The sequence below is a fragment of the Lolium rigidum genome, chromosome 7, assembly GCF_022539505.1.
Source record: "Lolium rigidum isolate FL_2022 chromosome 7, APGP_CSIRO_Lrig_0.1, whole genome shotgun sequence".
Classification (NCBI taxonomy): domain Eukaryota; kingdom Viridiplantae; phylum Streptophyta; class Magnoliopsida; order Poales; family Poaceae; genus Lolium; species Lolium rigidum.
In genome coordinates, this window is record NC_061514.1 from 272,147,770 (window position 1) to 272,157,764 (window position 9,995).

General features: G+C 45.1%; 1 protein-coding gene across 1 annotated transcript; it reads right to left on the reverse strand.

Annotated features, from left to right (window-relative positions):
* Positions 1 to 700: 700 nt before the first annotated feature.
* LOC124672767 (putative pentatricopeptide repeat-containing protein At1g26500) lies at positions 701 to 3,706 on the reverse strand. The gene is made up of 3 exons (XM_047208944.1): positions 1,646 to 3,706; positions 928 to 1,201; positions 701 to 815 (listed from the first exon to the last, which is right to left on the reverse strand). The coding sequence occupies exon 1, from the start codon at positions 3,704 to 3,706 to the stop codon at positions 2,147 to 2,149; it is 1,560 nt and encodes a 519-aa protein (XP_047064900.1). The 3' UTR covers positions 701 to 815; positions 928 to 1,201; positions 1,646 to 2,146.
* Between the last annotated feature and the right edge of the window lie 6,289 nt (positions 3,707 to 9,995).

Sequence of the window (9,995 nt, forward strand, 5' to 3'; positions counted from 1 at the left end):
ACTTAATCAATCTATTTGATTATTATTTCGTCGTCAAAGGAAGGTTTGAGTGCATGCTTTGCAGAATATCATCTATTTTAGAACATATGTAGTATTTACAAAATCCTATTGAATAGTTGCTACATTGAATGACCATTTCAGTTTTGAGTACAACACAGAATATGTACTTCCTCCAGCCCTCCTGCTACAGTACTACCATGTTCTCATGTTTTCATTAAGGGGTAATCATACGATAAATGCCAAGATATTCAGCCCTGTGGCACAAGAACTTTATAAAGAGGAACACAGGTACCTTGAGTTTCGGTCGCTGATACTTGTAGCACGCGATTTTAGTTCTTGGATTTGTTTCCCAATCTGACGCCGTGCCCTGGCAGTTTGCAGGAAATGGATGCATCTATGGAGAAGCTCGGCTAGGCCAGAACCATTCGTGCTGCTCCCAAGGTGATGCATAAACTCATCAATGCAATCCTCAACATCATACGCGACCTCACGCACCTGTTTCATCCAAATCTTAACCTGCTTCCTGTGATTTTCCCCCTCGGCAAGGTCCTGGAGAAACGCTGTCATGCTCTCCAGCTCATCCTTCATGTATTGCAGTTCACCTCGGATGCCTCCAAGGAGCTGTGCTTCTTGGATGAGCATCATACCCAGCTTATATAACAGTATGTTGATGGCGCCTCCACCAGCGCTAACAACAGCATGCTCCATCTCTCTGTCAAGTACCAAAAGGGGGACAGTATACTTGAAGCTGATGCTACCAAGTTGGAACAAACCCTCTCCAGTCAGGTGCTCCACACAACTAATACTCACACCACCTGGTAATATTAGAGAGATATGAGTACGAAATACATTCAACATGTTTGGAGTTGATCCAATCATCTTCGTTCCTCTGATTATGAGCTTGATGAGACCATGGAAGTCACTTACCTGGACAGAGCTTGAGTTTTTGGTTATGAATTCTTGTGCCGCTCTCTATTGTTACTACGGTAGCTGCAGCAACAAGGGCAAGGGAGCATCGCAATCTGCAGATAGGCTCTCACCACCATACAAGTGCGGGATCAGGAGGGATATGTCGATATAGACCACACAAGCATCTTATGACTTTTCAAGGGTATATGTCGTTGTCTTACAGCCCCATTGTTCAAAGGGAGGAGCAGCTGAAGGATGCCTTTCAGGAAGTGTCAGATTCACATGGTCGGACCTGGACGGCATGGTTCATCATATTATTATTGTCCTAATTAGACACATCATCGTACCTAAAATTTCATAATAAATCCAGGCCTTATGTTTGAATTCTGACAACCCTGCAACTTTAAATGCTACTCCTTGATGCCCTTCGTTTTTATGTCAAAGCAAAAACGGTTGTTTAGGCCTTTAGGGTAGTTATTTCAACTATTTATGTCAGGTTAAGAAAATCTTTCAAGTGGTTATTTCAAAAAATTATGGGTTGATATTTACCACTAGTAATGTATGTAAGTGCAGAAATTTAACTTACAATATTCTTATCTCAATAAAGACTGCTAATTCATATATTCTGTTTTAGTAAGCATTTCAAAGTCTGAATCAGAGAAAATCAGAACAACTGCTAAGATATAAAAGTCATTGGATGGATACCCTTGCCACCTTAATGATTGAGACTTCTTACCAGTGTAGTGTGGTTGATAACATCGTAATCCAGTGATGGCTTCACTTGTAGGCTGTGAGATTTCAAACAAGGAGGCCATCAGGCATACTCAATCTTGCCCCTTATTTTTGTATTCAATCACATCATACATCATGACGATAACAACAGGCCGGTTGACTCATGGGACCAATGGCCATTAAATATCAGCCGCCACCAACAAAGAAGTGCCTGGAAGAGAGAAATATAAAATGACATATAAGAGGAAAAGAGAGCCATTGCATGAATGATTCTGTATAGATTCAGCATCTGGCATACAGAGTTCAGAAAAGCAAGCTCCTCGAAATATGCAATCAGCAGCCTAGTAAATGCTCCGAATTCCTAAAGAACTTACCAAGACCTTGAAAACGAAGACACTTACCAGGTCCATAGAGAATCAAAGCAAGAGAGAAGACAAATGCAAGCACACAATATTCCTCCAAAGTCCAAACTATACCGTATTTGAAACTTTTATGGTACTACACATCAGATGCTCCTAGCTTCTGACTCCTGAGATGGTGATAGTGAACTGTAATCTTGAAGCTCTGTCAAACGCCCATTCATCGCTCTCCTCCTCCTATCCCTTGTGGCCATCCTCTCGCCATAGGTTAGAAAGATGTCCCCGAGATCAACATGCCCTGTTTCCCTCAATCTCGTTCCAACTTCCTCAAACATCGCCACTCCCTCCTCATTCGAGAAGTAGTGCAAGAACTTATTGTAGTCAAACCTCGGCACATCCACTCCACCCCACATCGTCCTCTCCACAAACTTGGTCGCCTCCAATGTCCTTCCTGCCTTCACCAATCCACCAACAAAGATGCTCTCAAAATTGACCAGTGGATCCCTGCCCTTCCTGCCCCTCTTCCCCAAGTGCCCCTGAAGCAACATGATGTAGGTGTGCATGTTTGGCTCGCACCCACTGGCAACCATCTCCCTAAACACCTCAGTCGCCTCTCGAGCTCGCTTGATCCTCACCAAACCCTTCATCATCCCATGGTACAGTGCAACATCCTTCTCCTTGACACCATGGAAAACACTGTACCCTTCCCTCACCCTCCTCCTCGCCAAGAGCCCATACACCAGATCCCCCAGCACCTCTCCGTCCACCTCCACCCCTTTCTTCACCATTTCGGCGAACACCATGAACGCGCACCAGGTCCTTCCTTCCTTGCACAGCCACGAAACCACCGCGTGGTAGCACGCGCCGCCACCGCCGGCAGACAGGCCCCGCTTCCGCATTCCATCGAACACCTTCATGGCGTCGGCGAAACGGTTGTTCTTGAACAGAGTCACAACGATCTCCTCGTACGCCGCTGCGCCCGGCTCGATCCCGCGCCTCTCCATCCCGTTCCACACGCTGCAGGCCTCGGCGAACATCCCCGCGCGGCAGTACGCGACGACCAGCAGGTCGCAGCATCGGCTGTTGCGCGCGAGGCCGTACCGGTGCTCGGCTTGCCTAATCACCTTCTCGGCCACGTCCGGCAGCTTGCAGACGGAGCAGACGACGTCGGTGATGAAGGCGAGCACGCGGGGGCGGTGCGATTCCGGGAAGAGGGTGAGGAGGGCGGACACCTTGCCGACCTCGCGGGCGGGGGCGAGGCCGCGGATGGCGGCGCGGAGGGCCGCGTCGGAGAGGAGTTCCGGAGGGAGGGAGAGCAGAGTGGAGTGGAGCAGGTCCATGTTGCTGGACTTGGCGAGGACGTCGAGGAAGCGGGCGGCGGTGGTTGGGGAGTGCGCGAAGCCGTGGCGGGCGGTGAGGTGCGCGAGGAGACGGTGCACGGGGCGCCAGGAGAGCGGGAACCGCGCGGATGCCTGGAGGAAGAGCTCGCGGAGGTCGGCGGGGGCGGGAGGGAGGGGGAGGGCGGAGAGGCGGCGCTGCAGGGCGGCGTCCGGGGCGTTCTGGTGCTGGTAGAGGACTGTGCAGAGGCGGAGGAGCAGCGCCGGGTCGGTGGGCCTCGGCGCGGCAGCGGAGCTCACCTCCGCAGGGGCTGCGGGGGCTGCGACGGCGGTGGAGAGGAGGCGGCGGAAGAGGAGTCGCGGAGGCATGGAGCTCCGGTGGTGGCGGTGACTGAACAGAGCGCGCGTCAGAAGAATTTCCGCCGTCAGGGTGGAAGATCTTCTCTCTTTTTTTTTGAGGGTGTGATCTTCTTCTTCTTGTCGGTCTTGATATTGGGCTTTTCATGGCCCAGGTAGGCCCGAATGCTCCTTGTGGAATTTTTTTTTTTGAAATCTCCTAGGGCCTTCATTGATCAAAGCAAACTTGCATCATCCACTAACAAAAGAAAAAATATAACTAAATGGTTCATCAAACAAATCATTTGGTTGAGAAACACACTCGTTGGCTAAAGTATGAGCTACTTTGTTTGCATTTCTAGGACAAAAGCAAAATTCAACTTTACTCAAGGTTGTTGCATGAACACAAATATGTTCAAAGATTGGTGCTGCAGCACTAGATGAAGAACCTCCGCCCCTCATGGTTTCAACTGCTTCGAGACAATCATATTGAATCATTACCTTACTAACTCCCAGCTGGTTTGCTAGATATAACCCATATCCGATCACCAAAGCTTCAGTGGTTGCAGCATCATGATCAACCATACTATTCCTTGCCGCTAGAAAATTGCCTCTATCATTCGTACCACACCTCCCATAGCTCATTTTCGTGTCTGAATATCAAAAGCTGCATCTATGTTTATAGAAATGAATCCTTCACGTGCTTTACTCCAGCAGCTCTCCTTTTTTTTTGCGGTGCATGTGCCCGAACAAAGTTCGCGACAAAAACCTGGATCGACATGATCATCCTCTCAACAGGCTGAGTGTCCTCACCACGAAACTTCTGTCGTCTTATCCATCAGATATACTACGCAATTGTTATAATTACTTCTCTAAGATCGCCATAATTTCTATCTTCTATGTTTCTCAATTTTCTAACGATCATCTATTCGAAAACAACACTTCCTGAACGGTTTGTTTGACAGGCTTAATCAATCTGTTTCCCAAGTCCCATATTTTCCCAGATTTCTCTCGCACCCTCACATTTAATATAAATACTGTGTGTTTGATGTCTTAACAATTTAGTGAACATAAAGGACATGAGCAATTTGTGATAATATTCCGATTGGTCAGAGCTCCAAGGCATGTTAGAATACCGTGCAAGCACTTTCATGCATTTTTTTAATTTTTTTTGCTGGTAATTTACTCTTCCACATCACACTCCATACAATGATTCAGATTTACGGAACCTTGACCATCTGCTCGCCTTAGGTTTCTGCCAAACTTACTTTCCCACTCCATATGATATGGAGAACATACCAAGAATAATCCGTTTTTGTTAAACTTCCAGAATACAAATTCATTCATCCCATTCTGGCTGAGTGGAATTGAGAGAATGTTTTCTACATCCACTAGCCAAAAATTCTCCCTTAGAAACGCTGCATCCCAACTTCCCTTCCCATCAATCAGTTCATCCGCCTTCATTAACAACAAACATCCTCTTGGTGTAAAAACTTTCCCTTAGGACTTAAGGGAACCCTCGTATCATTCCATATATTAATCTAACTTCCATCTCCGACTCGCCAGATGGCTCCTTTTAAAATGCTTGCAACCTATCTATTATGATCTTCCATGTAAAGGAAGATCCTTTATCCAATGTTTGCCTCTAAGATTCTCCCATCCGGATAATACTTGGTTCTCAACACCCTAGCACATAAACTTTCTGGTTCAGAGATCAAGCTCCAAATTTCTTTACAACCATTGCTTTATTGAAACAGTGTGGGTCTCTAAACCCCATCCCTCCTATTTTCTTTGGTGTACACATCTTCCACAACGTGAACCAATGCATCTTCTTGTTTGTTACATCATCACCCCCACCAACAATGAGATATTGCATGAGAGATTCCTTTACATATTTTCTTGGAAACAAAAACACAAACATCGCATACGTCGGTGTTGCTTGAGAAACAATCTTCAATTTCACCTCCTTTCCTCCCACATATAAAGTTCTTCCTATCCCGCTTTGTGTGTGTTGGTATACTCTGTCCACAAGGTATTGAAACACATCGCTTCTATCTTCTCCAACAAGAAATTGCAGCCGAAGATACTTATTTAACAAAGCCTCTACCATGATATTCAGAATTATACAAACATCCACCCTTGTATCGACCATAGTATTTTTACTAAAGTATATGCTGCATTTTCTTTCACTTACCATCTACCCGGATGCTTTAAAATAACTTCCAGGATATTTTTTAGACATTCAGCATTATGTCTATTCGCCCTCATTAAAATAAGGGGGTCGTCCGCAAAGAACTGACGAGATGATACCGCAGGAGCCTCTCTACAAACTTTTACTCCTTCTATTTGGCCTCTCCTTTCAGCATCTAGAAGCAACACTGATAAACCCTATGCTACCAATAAGAAGAGGTATGGGTTTAAAGGGTTGCCCTGTCACAGCCCTCTTGTTGGTTCAAAAGAGGCTATTTCCATGGCATTAAAACATATAGAGTATCTCACCGAACGAACACTGCCATAATCAGGTTGACCTATCTTGTATCGAACCCCATTTTCAGTATTATACCATCAAGAAAAATCAACTCCACTATACCATATGCTTTGTGCATATCGAGTTTCACAACACACAAGCCACTCTTTCGTGATTTCTTCTTGATTGCATGAATGCTTTCATAAGCCACCAAAAAATTATCTGTTACTAATTTGTCAGGCACAAAGCACTTTGTGTTTCCGTAGTTATTTCCGGTAAAATCTTTTTCAGTCGGTTTGCTAGCATCTTACAGATGTTTTTGTGTACGCATTGCACAAACTTATGGTCGAAACTGAGTTACCTTCTCGTGGTTGTCCACTTTTGGTATCATAACGATAAAAGTGTTATTCCATCCTTCCGGTATGACACCTGAATTGACCGCATTAAGTACCTCAGTAATGAGCTCACCTTCTGGCATCAACCAAAATCGTTGGTAAAAATGCCATGAAGTACGTCGGCACCTGGTGCCTTTAGGTCGCCAATTCCTCATAGCGCCTTCTTAACTTCATCAGGTGTATACAGGGATAAAAGCATCATATTCATTGCTTCTGTCACATGGACATGCACTTTGTTCATCACGTTTCCATCTAGGGCTTGTACTTCTGATGTAAAAAGCTTCTCCGAGTACTCCATAACCAGATGGTTTAAATTCTTATCTCCCTCCACATAATTGCCATTGTCATCAATTAGTCCTTTGATTAAGTTTTTCTTCTTTCTGGATAGTGATGAAAAAACTAGTATTTCTATCACCTTGTCGTAACCAATTTTCTCGCCCCCTCTATAACCACACAATCTCTTCTTGTTCAAAAAGGTTTTCCAAAGTTAATAAAATATCATGCTGACTGTATATTGCCTCATCCGTCATTGACGCCCTCCTCAGCTCTTCTAACTCCTTCTTCAGATTTTTTAATATGTTTCTTTGGGCTTTTTAGAATATTTTTATCCCATGAGTACAGATCACCATGAACCTCGTCTAATGTTTTCATTAGAGCACTCCCAGATAATTTTGCCGTTTCCAAAATCGTTCTTCCAACCATCTAGCTTCAAACCTTTTCGGCAAGTTAGACAAACACCATTTGCTCTTTATGATATTCAGTGTCCACCATAATTGGACATATACCATTTTCCTTGTGGAGTTTATTTATTGGCAAGTGCACGTCACGGATTGATGTAGCCATCACTTTCAGGATGCTGAAATGGATCCCATCATTGCTGCAAAAGAATAACGAGGGTAACATTTTTTTGAACGTGATAGTTGAAAAAAATTATAATATCATTTTGCAGCAGTTTTTCTGAGTCCATAAAAACTTGCGAAATGTAGCAAAAATCTGTATTTCTAACACACCCATTGTAACATCCCAGGTTTCAGCCAAATAAATAAAGAGAGGGGAGTTTCAAATACTCAAAATTTACAACTAACAAAAACTTTATTTATCCATCTAGTGCTACATATAGTATTATGCATAGTGTGCATTCTTCTTGTGTGCATTTGCCATGATGAGTGTTTATTGTTGATCAAGGGAGATTAAACCCTAATGCATAATCCTAGAACCCCTTTTTGAGAAAAATAAAAGAAATGAAACATGGCCATTTGCACTCACATACAACTTTGGCCAATTATGCAAAACCCTAATCAAGGCCACCATTGCTTGCTCTCTTGGTTGTGAAACACTTATCTATCAATAACAAACACAATTGCATCCAAGAAACCAGAATCAAATCAAAAGAAAATTCAAAACTCACTTACATATGATAATGGTCAAAAGTGGGATTTATAAAATGTTGCCCACTTTGCACCCCTGGTTTGGAATATTCTTAAACCAAACTTGGTCAACCCTTTCCACCTCATCCAAGACCATGTCAAGGTGAACCATTTTTATGTTGACCACTAGGGTTGAATCTGCCCAGGTTGACCAGAAAAGAGATGACAAGAGGAGACTTTGAAACAAAGAGAAGATGAACCCAAATTTGAAATCCTGCAAACCAGCACCAAATTGACCACCACCACCACCATTATACTTCTCTAATTATATAAATGAAATGCACCAAAAAGAATTTCAAAATTTGAATAAAAATTTCATGCGGCCATTGTGTCGAACACCTGGCAGGCACAAATCTGGAATTGTAATACACCTCATTGTCCACTGATTTTTGGGCTAAACCACTTTTGGTTTGTGATCATTTTGCTCTCCTGCATCCCCTGCATCAGTGCATGTCCTTGCTTGTGCTGATTAAAGTGAGGAGAGAACACATTTTGCACCATGCCGTGCACATGCCGGCCACCTTTGCCCTCTCTTTCTCTGGCCTCTCTCTCTCACCCAAACCTTGTCCAGTACACTCCCCTGACCACGTTGATCATCACCATGCCCAGCTGGAACTCGCGCGACGCCAGCATTGGTCGAGCCAGGCCGTGCCCAGCACGCCCAGTACGTGCCAGCACAAGCGCTCACCGCGCACTGGACGCACCAGAGCGGCAAGCCGTACCGTCGCCTCAGTCCTCCCCTGCAAGCCTACCTCTGCGTCGAGCAACGTCTCCCTCCCCTCTAGCAGCTAGACATGATCAATGGCGCGTAGAAGCCCTGTCGCCCTCGTCCTCGCCGGAGACTGCCGCCAAGTACCGCGGCATGATTAGCACGCGCCAGAGCCATCTCTTCATGCTTTTTCTGCGCCAGCAGCACGCTGAGCCTCACCATGCCGTCGCCCATCGATTGCCGTCCTCGCCTTGCCCCTTCACGCCTCAGAACGGCCGCGCCATGGACGACCTCTCTCAGCACCCGCGGCACCCCTCACGATCCTATAAATAGAGCACTCCCGCGGCTTAACCATTCACACCATCCAACTCTCCTCCCTTCCCTGCTTCTCCTCGAACCAACAGCTAGTCCAATTATCGCCGGAGTCGCCGCAATTTGAAGCTCGGAGTCGCCAGTACCCGGAGGTTGCCGCCATCGATTGGAGCCTCCCCAAGCGCTGCTACATGTACCAGTCGACTCAGCACCCTCGCCAACGTCGCCGCGCACCTCGTCGTCGACCGCGGGAACGCCGGTAGGTCCTCCGACCCCCTAGGTTCGCCGCCAGAGCCTCGGGTTCTCACCGGAGAAGACGACGATCGTGCACCACACGATCGCGTTCTAATCCAACGTCTCACCATCCTCGTACCGTTTCGCGCGTTTAAAAGACACTGACGGGTGGACCCCACATCGTCAGACGGCCCACTCGCGCTGGACGCGTTGCTGGGCTGGGTTTGTCTGTTTAATTCGTTTGGGCCCGTTAGGCTTTTCCCGCGCGGCCCAGAAATTCAAATCTAGTTTAATTCGTTTAACTCAAATCCAACACTGGTGTCAACTTCAAATTTGAATAGTTTCAAATCTAGTGCACCAAATTTAGCAAACTTTATATCTCTGGAAAGCCCATGAAATTATCTAAACAATGTCACTGGTCTCACCCTCAAATGCATAGTATAATTAAAATGATAAAAATGACAAGGCAGGGACTTTTACAATTTGAAACTTTATTTGAAATTCAACCATAATTGATTTTGAGTTGATTCCAACTCTCATAAATCACAAATGATATACTCTAATTGATTATGCAAAAAGATAGCCAAGTTCTTTGTATGATCATGGACTAGAGCAAAATAATGGCTATGGAGCCATTTCTAGTTCATTTAAATCCTTTAAATTAAATTGTGTAAATAGTATGAGAGCTACTCTCTCATTTAAATCTTGATCCTAAGTAATTCAATATGAGGTAATGTCCTTAGTCTAATAAACCTCATATTTCCTTACTTAGTGATTT

Coding starts and splice junctions, on each gene's coding strand:
- LOC124672767 (XM_047208944.1), bottom strand. CDS start 3,706: ATGCCTCCGCGACTCCTCTTCCGCCGCCTCCTCTCCACCGCCGTCGCA.